The 19897-nt window shown below is 38.7% G+C and overlaps 2 protein-coding genes across 2 annotated transcripts; one reads left to right on the top strand and one right to left on the bottom strand.

The window, feature by feature from the left end:
• Positions 1-3276: 3276 nt before the first annotated feature.
• TYW5 (tRNA-yW synthesizing protein 5) lies at positions 3277-12440 on the bottom strand. Its single transcript, XM_084289257.1, has 8 exons — positions 12313-12440; positions 10969-11123; positions 8178-8247; positions 7279-7323; positions 6650-6787; positions 5967-6054; positions 5331-5447; positions 3277-3612 (listed from the first exon to the last, which is right to left on the bottom strand). The coding sequence occupies exons 1-8, from the start codon at positions 12397-12399 to the stop codon at positions 3356-3358; spliced, it is 957 nt and encodes a 318-aa protein (XP_084145383.1). The 5' UTR covers positions 12400-12440; the 3' UTR covers positions 3277-3355.
• A 64-nt stretch (positions 12441-12504) lies between these two features.
• Positions 12505-19365, top strand: MAIP1 (matrix AAA peptidase interacting protein 1). Its single transcript, XM_084289256.1, has 5 exons — positions 12505-12885; positions 14091-14162; positions 15869-15995; positions 17276-17426; positions 19219-19365. Exons 1-5 carry the CDS (start codon positions 12547-12549, stop codon positions 19295-19297), a joined length of 768 nt encoding a protein of 255 aa, XP_084145382.1. The 5' UTR covers positions 12505-12546; the 3' UTR covers positions 19298-19365.
• Positions 19366-19897: the final 532 nt, after the last annotated feature.

Here is a 19897-nt window from a genome sequence, read left to right as displayed (position 1 = left end):
CAGAGGTTGGACTCGATGATCTTGAGATCTCTTCCAACCTAGAAATTCTGTGATTCTGTGATCTGTATATCCCAGATTTGGAAAAGTACATTTTGGCCAGAAGAAAAGAACTGTAAAATAATACATAATGGTATCATTATATAATATAACCTACACTGTGGTAAAATCATCCTAGTTTGTCTTCAAGTCAGTAGTCCCATGGTGGGACTGATTGTGTAAATGAGGCAAATAGTTTCATCCTGTCTATTTAAAAAGGGATTGCAACTAGTTCTGATGCTTCACAATCCAATCTTTGTACATTAAGCATTTAACTTACAATTTAACTTATACCCTGCATAACTCCTGTAGAGAAACATTCTCAAATTATGTGCATCAAACCTTCAGCATGTACATGATGGGCAGATTATTTATGACCTGTTTAAGAGCTTGACAGAAGAGTATTTTGACACAAGTTTTCACTTGATTCATTGCTTAGCAACCACAAAGAAAAACACAAGGTATGTTTCTTTTAAAATCATATTATATTACATACATACAACCAAGAATTTTCTTTTTCTAGTTGATTTGCAATGAACTTCATTACATTTTAAAAGCACCACTCACCAAATCTTTAAAATTTGCACTACTGCTTTCAGATACTGTCTATGCTTGAGTATTTTGTCCAGGACAGTATGCATCACCTGACTAGTCTGCTGCATACACTGCTGGAAGTGACTGTTTTGAATGTTTAAGATTGTTAGCATTTATGATATATCCTTCATCTGTTTTGTTGTGGCATGGTGCCATTTTGCTGTAGGTCTCTAAGGGACAAACTTCCACAAAACATTAGTGGCTCTAATTGTGTTATTTCAATCATGGGTTTTAAGGGTGGCTAAATGTATTAACTTTTATTACAATTAGCATTGTATTAGCTGAGTTATTCCTTTAGTGCTTTCACCAGTCACTCATTACTACTGAGTATTTCACACAGTGTAGCACACTGGGTGGAAAGCACAAAATTTTCCTTTTATTTTTTTAAACACTAACTCCAAGATTTTTTTAATCACTAGTCACATGCTCAAGTTATGAAAATCTATTTTAAAACCACTTGGTTTCTAATTCGGTAGCATTTCAGAACAGTGTGTTTTATAGAAATTAAATAATTAAAGGAATTGCTTCAAAGTGAAAAAATGGGTAGCACTGACAGAAATAGAATACTATTTGTTGATCTTTCTCAGGTATGCACTTATATAACATCTGGTAGGATTTACTGAGAGTTTTCTCAGAGAAGTGAAAACAAAACAAAACAAAAAAAACTACTTGCAGAGATTTCTCATGGGACAGTGGAAGGGAAGCAGAAACAGGGCTAGGTTATCACCAGCTGATCATGCTAAGATGACTTCATTTGCTGTCATAAAAATAAAGTTAAAAGTTGGTAGCATAAGGCAGAAATAGCTGCACTTCCTATAGCACTTGGCTCACATATAATTCAGTGTGACTATCTGTTCACAGAGAGAAACATATTTTCCAATACAAACTTCACACTCACCAAGCAAGTGCATTGCAACTTCCCTGCTGGGCTACCTCCACACTAATACCTGCGACTGAGTGATACAAGGGTTTCCTTACTTATGCCCGAGTGTTGAGGGGACCTGAGAACCCCATGCTAGTTAGCGCCTCTCTTTAGGGAATGGGGAATCAAGAAGTAGCAGAGCAACGGATCAGCACAGTATTTCCTTCCTCTGTACTAGCTTAATAAGAAGCTGCTGGTGGTTAAAAAACACAGAGGAAGCTGCACAGACATAATGCTAGAACACAGCTTTCTGTAACCCTGCAGGCTCTTTGAGCCTTTCCATTAACTCCTAGCAAACACACAAAAACTATGTTGCGTGCATCTCTGCAGAACAATTCTTAAAGTGCCCTCAACATTACAAACCTGACAAAACCAGGAGGCTTCTCCAGCCTAACAGACACAGAGATTCTGTCTCAGCAGTATGCACAAGCAATCCTTTAGCCACAGAAGTTTCGAGACCTGTTTGTGATCCTAGATTTAAATTCTGACCACAGAATGTGCAATGATGTCCATCAGAACCGCTTGGCTGGTTCAATTCATGCCTATTCATTACGATGGCTGGGTGCCTATTCACAGGGCAGCACACTATTTTTACTGTGTTACATTGCCAAGAACAGGTTTATATGAAAAATATGCAGTGTTGCAAGCCCCTGCTCCTCAGGAAATGTTGTTTGCTTTTTTTTTTTTCCTTCCAGTGCTTTATTAACACTACATACCTCTTTAATCTAAGAGCTACAGTTCTTAAGATAAAAAGAAAAAACCTGCTGGAAGTAGCAGACTGATGTAAATTTTAGGTAAATACTGCATTTCCCAAACTGCATGGTAACAGATTTCAAAGGGACAAGCAAAACCTTTTTTTTGTGAAATATCCATCTTCATTTTACAAGGCTTCTGTAAGTACCACAGGCTGTCAAAAGGTAACCACCTACAAAAGATGCAATGCAACCTCCTTTCGTATGTTAACATAATGCATCTCAGATACTGCTCCCAACAGACTCTACATCTACTTCAGTATTATGATCCTCCTTTCAGATTCTCCTGCTGAAGGTTGATAGATTTCTGGGCATGTTATTTGCTAGTATTCTACAGCTGCAGAAACAGAAGCACCGCCTGAGTGCACTGGGGCAGTGACTGTGGTTGCAGCAAACAAGGTTTCCTGCACAATACCTTATTCAGCTAGCAGGGGGTATATTATCACATTTGTGTTCAAGCTGCTACAAAATTCCAAACAACTTCAAAGGATTAGCTTTAGCTTCCCCTGCCATGCCCCCTCTCACACTCTCCTCTCTTCCAACACAAGAGCAAGCAGGAACTCCCCACACCTCCAGGCCATTATTCAAAAAGAAACCACGACCATTACATTACCACCAGTGGCTGTCTTAAACCTCCACAGAAATCTGTGGCTTTCCTAGAACTTTAGTGTAAACAAGAGCATTCAGGAAGGTGTATCATTACTTCTAAGCATACACTGTCAGCTCCATCCAGATGCTGAAACTTTCATTCAGAAAAGTTTAAGTAAATAACTTCAAAAAAGCAGATTTAGAAGTGCAGGCACTACAGGCGTATGCCTCATTACAGAAAAGAGATCGTCTCCCAGTCAAGCACATTGTGCACATCACATGAGGAAAAGAAAACCAAGAAAAAAAGTCTACAAGGTAGGTGTTTTTTAAATTTTATTGATAAGAAAATTTATCAACATTGGTTTTTAGCCTTACAGGAAGTTTATTTGTGTACACATGGCCAGTTTCTGTATTAACATATGGTTCTCTGCTTTCACAGGAGCTTGCAGCTTACAATGTTATTTTATCCATTATCATTCCTATAGGCTTTTTCTTGGATCCGTGACACCATTCTTCGAGCATAGAAATCCCTGTATTCCTCAGGTAGTTCTTCAAGTGTTTTCAAGGCCCTGTCTAAGATCTGTATAGCTCTAGAGGCTACCATGGGATCTTTATTTCCATAAGTGTCACTCTTATCATAGCACTCAGCAGGAAGGTGCTTCCAGAAGACATTCACTGCCACTCCAAATTCCTCAGAAATTACATTGTGGAACCACAAAGCTGCAGAAAGAAAATGTCTAAAATGAAGACTGGCATCTAGAACTTGTCTGTGACTCATGACAAGTGCCAGAATCACCAAATCTAAATCCAGTTGAGGCTTTTCCTCAACTACTGTGTTGTTTTATTTATGGATACTTTTTCATAAATCTACTAGTATATCACATTGTACCAAATTAATGAACATTTTCAAGACATTTTCATCCATCCACAATTTCAGGCAAACATAATTACTGAAGTAAAGAAATACTCAAACAAGTGGTAAGTGTGTAGGACAAAAGTAAGGCATCTTCCTTGCTCACCTCACCCATCTTCTTTACTGAAAGGGTTGTGAGGCATTGGAACAGGCTGGCCAGGAAAGTGGTGGAGTCACCATCCCTGGAAGTCTTCAAAAGACATTTAGATGTAGAGCTTAGGGATATGGTTTAGTGGGGACTGCTAGCGTTAGGTCAGAGGTTGGACTCGATGATCTTGCGGTCTCTTCCAACCTAGAAATTCTGTGATTCTGTGATCTCTATTCTGCATTCACGTATCTGTTTTCACAGAAAGAGTCCCTGACCTTGCACACATTGTCCAAACATTAATGTAAACTACTGGTGTCACTCAAGTCACCCATGCAAGTTACTAATCTCTGGATAGTAAAGTCATGGGGCTTTTCCTTTGAATCATGGGTGTGGTTAAAGATACAAAGACATTTATATTTTACCTCACCTAGTATAGTTCCAGGATAAATTTAGTTTTAATTTTAAGCTAGAAGACAGAATGTTGTGCTTAGACACCAAGAGCTGCAATAAGACATCAGAAGTTTATTCTGAGAAATGAACCAAGAAGTTTGTCAAATTAGCAACTGGGGCTGCATCTATTATCTCCATAATAGCCACATCACTTCTTAAAGATCTCCTTTTTTCAGTGTTAAATATCCCAGAACTCTAACAAGCCTAGCACAATTCTCTAAACTTAAAAATCCCTGTACTCCACTAGTTTTTAGAGTGCTGAGTGCATCTAAGTTTGGACCAGCACACCTATTGGCAAAGATAAACGAGTACCTGTATTGCATAGAAGATGTCTGTGAACAATAGATATACCTTTAACTGCAATAACAAGATTTGTTCCAAAGAAAAGAAACACAAATGGCAAGCTCAAAATTAAGTAGCCAGTTCAGTTCTAAGAATCTATTTTAAAATCTTCATGGAAAGCTACTACCTTGTTTACTGGCCTGTTTATACTGCCCAGATAATATGAAAATGAATAGGATTAAGTACCTGCCACAAACACATATCAAATTAAAATCTTAAGTAGGAATAGCTCAATAGCATTGATTCAAATGCCTTCCCCTCATCACCAGAGGTGTCATCTCAACCCAGGAAGCAGATTTAGCAGATTTGTATTTTGTTTGTGCAGAAAAGTGATTAGTCTTTCCATTCCTCAGAGGAGATTATAAATGGATGGAAGGTCACATGCCTCACAGTTTCTAAGTGAGGGAAGAACAGAAATGGCACTTGACTGAAATTCTGTTACTAGAAAACTTAGATCACAGAAGTAATTTATCTTGTGTTAGGCTAATCAGTACAGTTGGAAAAAAAAATAAACAAGTTTTGCCAAAATCCTTAGATGCTCCTACTTATGACACAACAATGCTTTAGCAATGCCATCCCTAGAAATAACAAGTTGCAAATAAAGCTGTTTAAAAACACACCACAGTCAGGAACTATGTTACATACCTGGAATAAATAACACATCTCCTGCTTCTAGGTAACACTCATAGCGCTTGGCTTTCACAAAAAGTGGGTATTTCTCAAAGTTTGGGTTATCAACATCCAGCACCTCCGATTTAGTACCTAGAAAAGTTTTCAGAAGTAATGAATAGACAGTCCAACTCTTCCAAACAGTAACAAAGCATTCATGCACCGCTGGAAATGTCAGTTCTTGAATACAGTTTAATATTGGGTTATTGTTCTTTAACTCCTCTAAAAGTCTGGCAAATCTGATGGCACTCCTCATTTACTGAAGAGGCATATTCTCCTGTTGTCTGTGTTTCTCCTATAACCACACTCTTATTAACACTAAAAGACATTTACTCTGACATTTAAAATGTCATTTTAAATCTGGACAGAGCACTCAACTCCAGTTAGGTGGAGAAGACAGAACCAGGTAAAGCTTCAGTGCTCATTTTCAAGTTTCCTAGCTTGCCCCACTACAATTCTTAGCTTTGACTAAAGCAAACTGCATCAGAATAAGGGACCAAATCACTTTTTATGTTAAGTTGTTGGTGATTTTTTCCTGTAGTGCAACACTTTTAAACCGGAAAGCCAACTATGATCACCAAAGTCCAAATGAGATGTACACAGTATACATACCTGATAAATATAAATATGGTACATCTTGAGGACTATACAAAACAACTCGTTTTCTCCCTGTTACTTGGATTAAGAAGTTATCCATTACCTGAAATGAGCATAGTAAAGAAGATGTCAGCCAAAAATTAAGAATGAATACATAGTCTGTTAATAATCTAAAAACAGCGTCAATATAAAAAAGGGCATTAAAACCATCATTAGAATTAGCTAAAAGAGTTTCCACATAGAGTTAATAAAAAAAAAAAAATCAAGAATGAGAGTTACTTTTTCTCCTAGCTGTGCATTCTTCACAAATACTCTGTTTGGAAAAAAAATACTTTCCGAAGCTTTACTTTTTTCCTTGTACAGGGATCAAGTTTTTATATCTTAAAACAAACTTACTATGCTTTAGATAATATAAACCAGCAAAATATATTAGGATTTTTTTTTCCAATATTAAAAGAATTTTTCCTCAAAAAAAACTTTCCTTATAAATAGGTATTCAGAATTGCACTGTATAATGTTAGAAAACGTTTGTTATTTGGAGCCTACCACACCAAAGTAGCAGACTGCCCAAATCATCGTACAATTACCAATGAGACATTTTTCATGAAACAGATCTTTGTCAACAGAAACTTGTAACTTAGTATCTCAATCCCTCAACATCATCTGCAAAATTTTATGCTAATCACATTATTACCTACATCATAATGGGTCCATAGCTGTAATCCTGCTGAGCTGATACGGAATACACTAGAGAAGAACTGTTCCTTATCAAAATACTCTGGAATCTGAACATCATCTGCCAGAACAGGAAACTGCTTTCTGATATCTGCAACATCCTAAATCAAAAAGGACAAAACTTAGAGCATTATCTGTGCACCCTTAAAATAGGAGAGCACCTTACTAGCACCTTTCCATCATAGGGAACACAGGGCTAGAACATCAGCATTAGCAAATAACTGAAAATAATAATGCTTTTCATTCTTTCAGTGCTGACTTGGTCACCAGTATTAATAAAAATCAGAGAGCTGCTTTCAACCATCACTGCTAGAAATCACACCAAAGAAGTGACTATCAGAAATCCTTTTATATTAGCTTACAACAGCTAGAGAATAGAACAGGTAGCCTGTACTCTTCGGTAATCAGCTAAACTCTTGTAACAGCAACTTTTTGGATGCTTAGGTTTAAATATTCTGACCTAAATGCAGACAGATTCCTAGCCCAAGTGATAATAAATAAGTTTTATGCCTGTACTACACAGACAGTAGATGACAACAGACTTTTAAAAATATTCCTAACAATATTAGAACTGCAATCTCAAGTAACTCACCTTCCTAGCATCTTCACCTACTGATCGCAAGTAGTACTTTTCATCCTGTAGATAATACAGAAATAATTGTTTTGGTTTTAATATGAATTACAAATGCACTTAAAGATTTACATTTTTTCATTAATCTAATTTGAGGTTTTATTAAAATATGATACAAATAGATGACATTCACAAACTCAGCTATTTTGTTATACTGCCTTCACTCTACTGCTCCCTGCTGTTCATCTCAAGAAATGGGAAACATCTATTAACTGGGTAGAAGTGGGAGACTTGTCAGCTGCATAAGCATTGCTTTTAATGTATTCAAAGCAAATGCAGATAACTTAAATTTCTCGTAATGCTGATGCAGAAACACTCTGTCAGTTGGCTTCAAATCTTACAGCATCCTATTTACCATACAAGGTGAAAAGCATGCTTGGTTTCAGAAAGGTTTGCTTGCTAATTAGTTACCTAAAAAATCCACACTTTGAACATCACTGTATAGAGATTGCCTCAAGTTTGCTACTCAAAAGTTATGTTACAATAAATCTGTATTTGCAATTCGATAGCAGATGTAATCGAACTCTAAAATATCTTCATGACTTTTTATTACAAAATGCCTAAATTATACACTTATTTTAAAGCAAGGTTTGATTTCTTAATCTGTACTGGAACTTTTTCTCAGGTAAACAGCTTTTGATAACAGGAACAGGACCATTAAGTCAATCGCACTGTAAACATGCAAAACAATTTCCGAGAAGTTACTTTCCCTCAAGTTTTTCCCTTGGTTCCAAGCCACACAAACCAGTTAAATCTAAGATCAAGTGCTTTAGCGCAACAAGACTTAAAATTCTTTCTTTTTTTTTTCCTCCATATACTGGGAAAACTAATAGAAGGAGCTATGACACTAAGGAAGTTACCTCAGAAAGAAAGTACTCCTTGTGTTTGACTTCAGCTGCTCTTCGTACAAATTCATTAAAAGGCAGAGTTCTGAAATACAAGTATTCAAATTCATACAGTGAATCAATGCAACAACACATGGTCTAAATCATAGGCTTAAAATGCTCTCCTACCATATCTATTCTAACAGAAGATGCAATACAGTTTTTAAAATTTTATTTATTTAACATGGTGATTAAGTGTTTGCAGTGAATGTTGAAGGTAGGACTAAAACAGAAATCCTGTGCTACAAATCTTTCTGCTTTAGTAAATTGCCATATTATAGATTCAAACAGAATCATGTAATTGTTGAGCCTGGAAGGAATCTCTGGAAATATTTCAACATCAAATTAGGTTTTTCATTATCTCCAAGGATGGAGACGTGCCCAAAAATACTTTGACAATTTCTCTTACAGTATGTCATTTGTATGTCATTTTACTGCTCATTTGCAGTGCATTTCTGCAAATCTGTAGAAAACTTCAGTATCAAAAGAACTACTAGGCTAAAGGGAAGCCACTCTGTCCCAAACGGTTTTAGGTATATAAACAGAAGCTGAACTTCAAGATTTTTTTTTTTTTTAAATGAACTATCAGAAAAAGTAGAGGAAAAAGCTGTGGGTGATATATGTGTTTACTTATGCATATGTATACATATGCATTTTCTTCTATGAATTTATTTATGAGCAGATAAATATTGCCACGTGTAGAGCTATGAAATTTATTCCTGTTTTCTGAACATATCTATACAGCTATATTTGCTACCTCATCTAGGGAGAAGACAGGACTTTTAGTATTTTCTATGATTTCCTTAGAGATTTCTTAGAATTTATTAAACGTTACTTCAGAATATTAAAAAAAAACACACACCACACATTATAGCTCATCGCTCTGAAATCAACATTACTATTACATGTTTAAATAAGAGCAATTTTTCATAAGGGCTACAGATTCTGTCCTTAGTTGATAGCTGGGTAGTAAACCAAACACACAAAGTGATACAATTGTTATGAGTGTTGTGAATTCGATGTTATGTTCACTGAAGTTACTATCTCACGTTAAGTGCCACTGAATAACAACTACATTACATATAAATGTCAAGTCTCAGAGCAACCACCAGTTGCCTATGATTAAGGAAAGGCTCTCCTCAAGCAAAATTGCTCATGATCCTCTACTTACACCTTCCACCAGAATACAACCTGCATCTCACAGTACTTAGACCAATTCTCCAAACACTTTAAATTTTTTTTACAATAATTGAATAAAAAAAAAAACAAACAAAACACTTAAAGTCAACAAGAAAAAAAAAAAAACAAACAACAAAATAAACCCCTCTGACTTCAGTTGAACAATTATATCCCATCCATTTACGGTTTTACTGAGAAAGAGTGAGAGCACAACTCCACAACAGATTAAAGTGATGCATGCTGGTACTGCCCTTGCTATTTATCCTAGTCATTTTATCTCCTACCTGTTCTCCACTAGCAGTTATTTGAGCTAATAGTGAACCTGCTCACGAAGCTAAAACAGAAAGACACGCTTCTGTACCACATCACAATACAGCTGAAGAAGTTCCAAAACCAACACAAAAGCAAAATAGACTGCAGTTACATTTACTTGCATCACTTTAAAGTCATAGAACCCCACACTAAGTCTTCAGCATTGCTCTTCTTTTGATTCTACTTCTCCCTCTATATAAACATAGGGGGCTTACTGTGGAAAGGGTCAAAGCTTCCTGAATTTGTAGTGAGTTAGGTTAAAGTCACTAATTACTAACACCTGCTATAATAAAGCACCATCAAAGCACCTCCACATGGCTGTCTACAAAACTGCTCGAACTAGCACAGCTGATCAACTCACAGTAAGAGATACAACAAGAAACAAAACAGAGCAGGGGAAAGGAAATAGTTATTTGGTACAACCTGATTTCAAAGATTCCAAAGTTCATTGTGCAGTGAGCAGAATATAATATGATTAAATGGTATTTTTCCCCTGAACAATGGGTAACACTCATAGGGACTTGTAGCTTCTTACATGTACAGCACATGCTTCTGCCTTCTTAGAAGTTTAAGAAACTGAACACATCATCTTTCCTCTTCAGAAAAATAACAAGCAACTAAAATAAAGGCATTTACCCTGGAAGAACAATACAACAAGTGAGATTACGTGAACTCTGAAGACAAGTTTCGTCAGCTATGCAAGAGGAATTTCAAGGGAGATCAAGGGTTTATGTGAGTTTTATCAACATTAAAGAGCTGGTGAAAGATATGGTATCCAGTAGCTTGAACATAATGGGAACTGCAAAGGCTAACTTTAAAAGGAGCTTAACTTAATTACTAACATCCCTCTGAAGTGGAATACCATGCCTGTCATATGCCAGCATCCAAAGAGGTTCAGATATACAGTGAATCAGAAACTGACGCTATTCAGTAACATTGAAAAGGCACCATACAATTAAAACAGACTAGCATATCGTCTAATATTAATGCCAAGCACAAATGTCCTACAGGAATGCTCTGTCAAAATCTCTTTACATAACATTTCTCCAAGTCATCATTTTCAAGGTCCTGCTTGTCAGCTTCTTTTATTCAGTATTTATTCATGGCATTGAGATATTTGTGGAATGAACGGAGGGGGAAATCAAGGACAACATTTGGGTATGCTATTGAAAGTTTTCTCAAACTAGCTTCACGTTCTCACCCTCTGCTTGAAACTATGCACTGTATCTCTGGAAGTTAAAAGGCTTTACATATAAAAGATTTTGGACTGAAGTACCTATAAACAAAGTTCTTACTGAGGAAATCCATCTGTGGTACTGCAGAAACATGAATCTTTACTTCTTTAGATCCTTCGGCTTGGCTCAGGTAATCTACTGTCCATTTGGTTATGCAAGAGCCCAGTTCCATTCCTTTCAGCACTACTGGCTTTCTCTAAGGAAGAAAAAAAACAACAAACAAAAAAAGGAAACAAAGAATGGTGATTGCATCCAGTGGGGGGGGGGGGGGGGGGGAGGGAAAGAAATGATTTTAAAACTAAATATATGCAAACAACTCGATTGAATATCACAGTCACAACTATTCGCGACTGAACAATGTGGACTGGAATGCTGAGTGTTGAAACAAAAGGCAGGAAGTCACAGAACGGCTTCCCTATTTACTACATCCTCTTCCATAGCATGATAAGGAAGAACATGGAGAGACAAAGGCAATTTTTTTTTGTGAGGGGCCTGGAGAACAAGTCCTACGAGGAGCGGCTGAGGGAGCTGGGCTTGTTCAGCCTGGAGAAGAGGAGGCTCAGGGGTGACCTTATCGCTCTTTTTAGGTACCTCAAGGGAGGCTGTAGCGAGGTGGGGGTTGGCCTGTTCTCCCACGTGCCTGGTGACAGGACGAGGGGGAATGGGCTTAAGTTGAGCCAGGGGAGTTTTAGGTTAGATGTTAGGAAGAACTTCTTCACTGAAAGGGTTGTGAGGCATTGGAACAGGCTGCCCAGGGAAGTGGTGGAGTCACCATCCCTGGAAGTCTTCAAAAGACGTTTAGATGTAGAGCTTAGGGATATGGTTTAGTGGAGGGCTGTTAGCGTTAGGTTGGAGGTTGGACTCGATGACCTTGAGGTCTCTTCCAACCTAGAAATTCTGTGATTCTGTGATTCTGTGATTCTGTGAATTTTAACATTTGTTGTATTCTAGGGCCATTGACAAATCTAGCTAGGCTAAGGAACACTTGCAGTCATTCTAGCCTCAGCTAAGCAAAAAATAACTAAGAGACCATTAATTTATGGTATAGGCTGTGAGCTATACTGGTGGTGAATGTCCTCAGAGCTGCTCTTTCCACCTGTGTTAAGCAGGATTGATCAAATGTACACACACACACACACAACAGCAGCCTAACAGAAAGACTTTCAATTGGCATCTCAAAGAAAAAGGAAGCAATGGTGACAAAGGAACAAAAAGCATTTTTTTTTAACCGCTGTTAAATAAAGTCACCAATCACGTGCCAGAGCTTTTCAGCAATTTAGAAGGAATTTGCCTCTAGAGCCAACAAGGCTTCCCGCAGCAACTGCGAAAGAGGAGGCCGCGTGCAAACAGCCGAGCCCTGACCCGAGCCCCTCTCGGGGCCATACCTGGGGGTAGATGTCCCGCAGGAAGCGCTCCCGGCCCACGCCGCCCAGGCTGGGCACCGCCACCGCCTCCTGCCCCGGCCGCGCCATGCTCGCCGCCGGCCCGGTGCCCGCCGCTTCCCCCAGCGAGGGCCGCCCGGAGCGCAGCACGGCGGCGGAACCGGCGGAGCCGCCTCCGTTTCCCGCTGAGCGCACGGAGCGGCCGCGCTGAGGGACGGGCGGGGCACAGCCGGCGCCATGATGGCGCTGCGCGGCGCCGCGGGGCCCGGGCGCTGGCTGGGGCGGGCGTTCGCTGCTCCGGGGACGGCCCGGGCCCCGCCGGTCGCCGCCGCGGCCCCGGTCCCGGCCTGGAGCTGGGTCCGCCGCCCGGCGGGGCCCCGGCCGCTCGGGCCCGCCGCCCGCTTCGCCAGCACGCAGGGGCGTGGGCCAGAGGCCGAGGGGCCGCGACGGCGAGTGGTGGTGGTGCGGATCAGCAGCCCGCTGGCCTGGCTGCGCAGCCGGTGTTACTACCTGCTCATCCGCCTCTACTTCGACCCCGAGTTCAGCGTCGAGGAGTTCACGCGGGGCGCCAAGCAGGTGAGGGGGCGGGTGGGCCGCCGGCAGCCCCCTCGTCTTGTGCGGGGGGCGCCCGGCGGTGGAAGAGGCCTAAAAAACGGCGGCCTTGCAGCTCACCTGTTGGGTACGGGCGGCTTTCTGCCTCTGTCCTGAAGCCCCTCGCTGCTGGGGGAAGCCAGGGTGGCTAGAGGCGTGGGTTTTCTCCTCATCTGAGGGGGAATTTGCAGGTTTTATTTTTATTTCTCTAGATCCCAAAGTCATGTGTGCTACTATCCCCTGAAGCAGGATGAAGAAAAACGTTTCTTAACGTTTTAAGGATTTAAGATGTCATTTTAGCTGTTTTTCTTGTAATATTATGAAGCTCAGGTGGTTGTAGAATTGTTTCATATATCTGCTTCTCCAGGCTTATGAACCTAACAACCACTGTCAACAAAATGCCTCAGTTCTCAAAGCTAGTCATGGAAAACTAGTACTGCTAGCAGTGAAATTTAAGTTATTGTATTTGAAAAATAAATAAATAAATAAATAAACAAACAAACAGATGATGAGAACAATGTTAATATGCTTGAGATCTTTAAAAAAAAATACACATTAGTTGCAGCGTGGAGAACTACCTGTTTTACTTTGCTCTGTTCTTGTTTATTTTTATTTTAAGGCCTTAAACATGCCATCAGCATTTAACAAGCATAATATTTGCACACACAGAGGTGTTTCTGTATGTAATTATACCTGCAGAATTGATGAAAAAGGGATGTTGCGTTCCTCCAAGGTTTAGGGACTAGACTAAATTTATAAATATTATTTTTTTTAGATATGAGCTTCTGTTTTGACTGACACTGCACTGGGAAAAGGTGCAGGTTGCGGAGGAGAATATTTACAGGGAAAGACATAGTGTCTGAATTACCAGCAGAAAGAAAGAATAAAAACAATTCATAGGTTACTGCATTTTTTTTATTAAGGCATTCATTTGCCTGCAAAAAGTTTCATGCTCTAAATAAGGTGGAAAAGAAACCTTATGTTTTTATCAGCTAATAGAATAACTTTTTCTTTTTTTAAAAGCTGGAGGGGTCCCATATCAATGTTGACATACTGTGCAAGTAATGAAGTATTAAGTCATGGAATATTTAGGTAGCCTGTCCTATACTGATGGATTTGTCAGAAAAAATAAGCTAATCTAAAATTCATGTTTTATTTCTCTCTTCTTTTTTTTTTTTTTTTTTTTTTAGGCATTTTCTGTTGTTTCACAGCTGCTGTCTCAGCGTAAACTTGATCTGCTAGAGGGACTTGTGTCATCAGAGGTAAGTATTTCCCGTCTCTAGTTCTGCCAATTGATATTTTCCATTATGAAGCAATGTGTATTCAGCCTGTCAGTATTTACAAGCATTGCCAGTTTGGTTTAATTGGGGAAAAACAGCATAACATTGAATAGGTGATTGTCTTGCAGCTTTTTGTTTAATTTCAAGGCATGAAAATTAATTTAGAGTTACTGTATAGGAAAAAAATAATAATGTCCTTGCCACTAAGCATAGGGACCAATTGCCAAAAAGATTGCTGGTGTACCAGAAGGGATTTGAAAGGTGATGGATTCTGGATTGCAGGTGGATTTGCATACCCCTGTTGGTGTAAGCAGATAGCTGAAACTGTCAGTGTGTGCACCAGAATTCAGATGAAGGAACTAATTCGTGTTCTTCCTTGCTGCCCTAATACATTCCCACCCCAAGCATATCATACAGCTAATTCTTGGTCTCAGCTGGGAGGCCGCAGTCATTAGTCATGGTCACAGGGACATGACTGACCTGGCTAGTTAAATAACAGTGTCGTCTGCGTTCTATCCCTTTGTGAATTCTTAATTGCTGAAGTTCTCTTGGCCTTCCCAGTGGACAGAAGTAGCAGATGCATCAGATTCATGTGGGGGAGATGCCTCAGAAGGAGTCTGCCCTGTTAATGGATGTCAGCTTGGCCTGTTCTATTGGCACTCATGCCTTTGCAACAAAAATTTTGTTACCGTTCTAGTACATCCCCACTGGACAATCTAATCTCCTCTTTAAGCAGAGATAGGAATAAAATGTGAGTAATAATAATAAAACAATGGTTTTGAAAGAGCATCTCCTTTTCCTCTGCTTGTCTTAAATTCTTCAGGTGATTAGGGGTAATATTGCTCCAGAGACTCATAACGTGTGCAGTGGCTGAAGCTCTGAAGCACTACTTCATTGCTTTGTCCAGTGGAATTTATACCTACCATGCACTAGAGCCAATGTCTTCTAGTGAAGATGCCTCTTGCTTCCACATGACCTCTGGATTTGCCTATTTTTCCAAAGGGGCAATTCCAGTTGGGATTAAAAAATGAATACAGGTTAAAAACGTGCTGCATGGCTTCATCCTTCTTGGTGATGCTTCTGTTCAAGTAGTGCACCACACCCTTTCTACTTAGCACAGTTGTGTAGATCTTGGGGTGCTTAAATACTATGGCTGTGAATGTGATGTGCAACTTAAGTCCTAGAGGAATGGTTTTCCAGTCTTTTCTGATTGGCAAATGTCTAAACATTTTCCAGTGGGAATGTGGATCCTGAAATGGCAAAGATAAACTTAGTGGTAATGGAACAGATTTACAAAGAAATTTGTGAGAACTGAGAAATGATTGAATCAAAAGCTAAGAATATCCCATATAGAGAAGTCAGCAGTGCGAAGGCAGAGTGTAAGTATGATTGTGGAAGTAAACTTAACTGGTATTTTCTGGGTTTATATGCGTTGCTTTGAAACTTCTGTTTTGACAGTATCTTTTCTAATCATTTTTAAAATATTCTCATTGGTTTGAGTATTAAATGAATCTTGTTTAATATTGTTAATTAGGGCTTGGGAGAGTCTGGTGCTTTTTCACTACCCATGTTGTATGTTATACAATGTTATACAAATGCTATAGCAATAGGTTTCATTTTATTAACTGTAATAGATAAGGTTGCTACTTCAATTTCTTAGTGGAAAAATTGAGTTTTTCTGAATTTAGGTACTTAACGTGCTGAAGGAAAAGATTTCCTTACTCTCTGACAACCACAGGGATGCTTTAGCAGCTGACATTGATGCAATTATGTACACGACAGAAGGAGATATTCGCATTTACTACAACGATGATGGTACGTTTAGAATTCTAAAACATCTCATAGAATCATAGAATCATAGAATATCCTGAGTTGGAAGGGACCCTTAAGGATCATCAAGTCCAACTCTTGACACCGCACAGGTCTACCCAAAAGTTCAGACCATGTGACTAAGTGCACAGTCCAACCTCTTCTTAAATTCAGACAGGCTCGGTGCAGTGACCACTTCCCTGGGGAGCCTGTTCCAGTGTGCAACCACCCTCTCTGTGAAGAACCCCCTCCTGACGTCAAGCCTAAATTTCCCCTGCCTCAGCTTAACCCCATTCCCACGGGTCCTGTCACTGGTGTTAATGGAGAAAAGGTCTCCTGCCTCTCGACACCCCCTTACTAGGAATCTCAGCAATGGGCAGTCTTTTTCCTGGTTTTGCTCACAGCAGGCATTCTCTACAGGGGTGTTTTTGGATCCTTCTCATTCCTTGTTCTTCTGTTTATAGTTCAGCTGTATATATAGTTTTCTGATTTCCTTTTAAACTTGTTGTTAGTAATTTACTATTTGTTACTGAGGTACTGTTTTGACTTCTGTAGGTTTTGCTCATTCTTCTTAGCTAATTTCAAGTTTAATTTTTATTTCGTAATCTGAAACCACTCAGACAAATTACTATAAAATTACTATATACAGAAAGCTGTTTGCTTCAGCAGTGAAGATATATCTTCCAGGAATAATAATGAAGTCTGGACAAATATTTTTTTCTCTCTTCATATCTATTCTGCTTTTGTGGAATATGCTTATAGGGCATTGATTTTCTTTATTTAAAGTGATGAGTCCAAACAAGTTTCTCTTGTTTACATGCCAGTATTACATGTTCAGTTCTGTCAGGCACAGTTGAGGTGGTTCAAAGTCTACCCATGGGTCTTCCAATAAATGTTTCAAATTCTCAAAGCTAGTGAGCTTTTTTTTCCTGCTTTTGGATATAGAGATTTTTTTTTCCAGTTTGCTCCTAAGTATCAGTTCCTTTACTCACTCTTGTAGTATCAATCATTGGCTTTGGACATCATGATAACCTGTTTTTTTATACAGTTTTATTGTTTACATTCTCAGGCAAAGCTCATAAATTACATATTTCTACTGAGTTTATTTTTATTATTGCTAAACAGCAGGAATATGGTTATAAATGGCTTTATTGTTTATTATTTTATTATACATTCTTTTTGGCTGAAGTCAGTTACCCTTCCTCAGCCTCAGTAGAATATATGCTACACAACAAATATTTCTGTTTGACCAAACTGACATCTATGTTATGCTTTATTTCTAACAGGCAGAAAGTTTGTTAGTATCCTAATGCGTTTCTGGTACCTGAATGGAGCTAACCTACCTGATGAAGTACCAGGTGAAACCAAAGTTTTCCAAATTGTGTTTGGAGATGAAAGCACAAAAGAAAAAAGGCATCTTTTAACAGCGAACTATGAGTAAGTCTCCTTGCCCCTTATATGTACATGGGCTAATTGTATGGAAACTAGTTTGGCAACTGAAAACATTCACGCTGTGCCACTGCAGAACTTGGTATGTTTTAGATTGCCTCATTTCTAAATGAAGCTAGTTCTCATCCTGCTTTCCAGTCTCTATTGTAGGGCCAAACTTTTAAAATACCATTTATAGTCATTATGTTATTATCTTGCTTCTGAGTTGAGATTAATGGAAACTCGTTCAGGAGGAGCAATATCTGTAGCACTGTGTGAGTCTTCTGATCCTTTCCTGTGCTGCTCCTGCAGCTTTCAGGAAAGAGGCCAATGTAAGTCCTTGGTTCCCATTTCTCGTAGCACAAGTAACAGCAGTGCAGTCAAGTGCTGTTGACTTATTCCCTGCACAGAAGTCAGCAGTTAGCTGAAGTAAGTATCATGTAAACAGGAAATTATTTAGCCAAATGCTTTCTGCAGAAAGAGCAAAACAAGCATCACTTGGTGTTCAGGTAATTAATGCCACTCTGATCTAAGCCCTTAAAGCTCATGTTAGTCGTGTGGATGTATTTTCATAGGAATCATTATAAATGCCTCTGCTAGTGTACTAATGGCAAATAAATGTGGAAATATCTGCACAGTTTGTGAAATGTACTGAAAATATTTCTCAGAAGTTGGAAAAAGTGAGGATTTTTATGTGAGAAATGCAGTATAATCAGTTACCTCTACACCCATGTTTGAAATGGAGAGGCTGTGGGGGTCTAGACAATGAGAAGCTCAAAAACAAAGGAAATGCTCTGAGGCTACCAGCAATTTTTGCCTGGATGGATTTTCCTGGATCCATCCATTACCCAATTTCAGCATCTTCTGTGCAATTGGAGGCTTCTGAGGTTACTACTTACCTCAAGATCCTGACTTTAAGGCCTAAAGTATCTGTTCCTAATTCCCAGCAGAGCAGTCGTTGCAGGTAGATAATACTTCTATCTACTATGCTGACCTAAACTTAAACTAGCAAAGATACCTCAAGCTTTGGAAGCCTAGTAATAAGTATTAGGATGTCTGGAGAAGACAGTTTTGAGGAGTGGATTGACATATAATAGTAAAGCAATGATGTTAGAGCACTCTTGTTCACAACATGCATGTTACTTGGGATTGCAAATACTCAGCTTGAAGCTCAGACTTACCATTAGATGACAAGCAGTCAAAATTGACATGCTCAGGGAAGAAGGCATTAATGACTACAAAAGGAAGATATGAGATTCTTTGAAAATAGGGGTTGAATGTCCTCATTTTCCTGTCAACTGTGGAATTTACTCTTAGGTTCAGTACTATTACTAGCCGGATCTCTGATGTGTTTCTGAAAATGTATTACTTTATTAGTATTTAAAGTATAATTCAGTGAAAATGATTTTTAAGGTGGAATGCCTAGCACATGATTTTGCTTTATAAAGCAGTTTGCATCTTACAAAATCAAAACCCTTTATTTAGAGATGAGCTACTACAAAGCTATAGTCTTGGTTACTGGTATGAAAGCTGAGTGCTGTTTTGATATCAGGGTCTTTACTGTTGATGCTTGATCCTGTCTGAGACCTGAACTAAAACACTGAAGTTAGTGCACTTTGTTTCTTGCTAAAGAATTAATTTTGATCTTTCATTTTGAGGCATAAGCATCCAAGTCTAAAGAGCTTTCACAGAAATAACATTGAAGTAAAATATTTCTTCATGATTTCTTGTTGCTGTTACTATCTCTTCAGGGATTAAGTAAATTTTAATAACTCTTCACTTACTATGTTGCCTTTTCCAGGTTCCAAAGGGAATTTACAGAAGGAGCAAAACCAGACTGGACAATTACAAGGATTGAGCATCCAAGGCTATTAGAATAAATACCTTCTACAGTGTCTTTACATTATGACCATTATTAATTATAAATATTCTGATTTAACAAATATCAGACATTTTTGGTGTCTTTTTTGCTCTTCCCCCAAAAGAGAAAAATAAATTAGAAACAGTTTTGGGAAATGAAATATATGAAATTTACGCTATGCTGAAGAATTACAATGAAGCCTTTTCCCTGCAACAGGCTGGTACAGGTTTAATTGGTACTATTGCTCATTCAAGGCACGCTTTCCTCATAGATGGTGCATTTTCACGTGGGCCAGTATCATGGGTATGCTGACTTATGTTCTGAGACGAAATGGTACTACATGAAGATAAACAGCACTTTCATGGCTAATGGCCCTTCCAAGTTATTTTCATGTATTTTTTTTCCCTATGGACTTTACAGTATGTAACTGAATAATATGCAAGATGAGCTAGAGGTAGATGGACTTCTTAGATTGTCTAGCTTCAACAGTTTTGAAGTAATTTTACTCTTGAATGTATTTTAGATTAAGAAACTTAGAGCTGTTATTAATGTTCGGTTCAAAACTGGAATAAGAAAAAAAAATTAACAATGCACTGGGAAAATAGATTAGAGTTTTTTT

Source organism: Netta rufina (genome assembly GCF_964035555.1).
Source record: "Netta rufina genome assembly, chromosome: 6".
NCBI lineage: Eukaryota > Metazoa > Chordata > Aves > Anseriformes > Anatidae > Netta > Netta rufina.
The sequence above is the reverse complement of the archived record's forward strand: the minus strand, read 5'-3'. Positions and strand labels throughout refer to the sequence as shown.

What these genes read in the sequence shown, in the direction of transcription:
- TYW5 (XM_084289257.1), bottom strand. Translation starts at nt 12,399, where the DNA reads ATGGCGCGGCCGGGGCAGGAGGCGGTGGCGGTGCCCAGCCTGGGCGGC. An exon ending in TAGGTGAAGATGCTAGGAAG is followed by an intron (nt 6,788 to 7,278) that starts GTGAGTTACTTG and finishes TTTTTGATTTAG; the next exon opens with GATGTTGCAGATATCAGAAA. An exon ending in ACCATATTTATATTTATCAG is followed by an intron (nt 5,448 to 5,966) that starts GTATGTATACTG and finishes AAACTTTTCTAG; the next exon opens with GTACTAAATCGGAGGTGCTG.
- MAIP1 (XM_084289256.1), top strand. Translation starts at nt 12,547, where the DNA reads ATGATGGCGCTGCGCGGCGCCGCGGGGCCCGGGCGCTGGCTGGGGCGG. An exon ending in AGGGACTTGTGTCATCAGAG is followed by an intron (nt 14,163 to 15,868) that starts GTAAGTATTTCC and finishes TTCTGAATTTAG; the next exon opens with GTACTTAACGTGCTGAAGGA. An exon ending in CTTTTAACAGCGAACTATGA is followed by an intron (nt 17,427 to 19,218) that starts GTAAGTCTCCTT and finishes TGCCTTTTCCAG; the next exon opens with GTTCCAAAGGGAATTTACAG.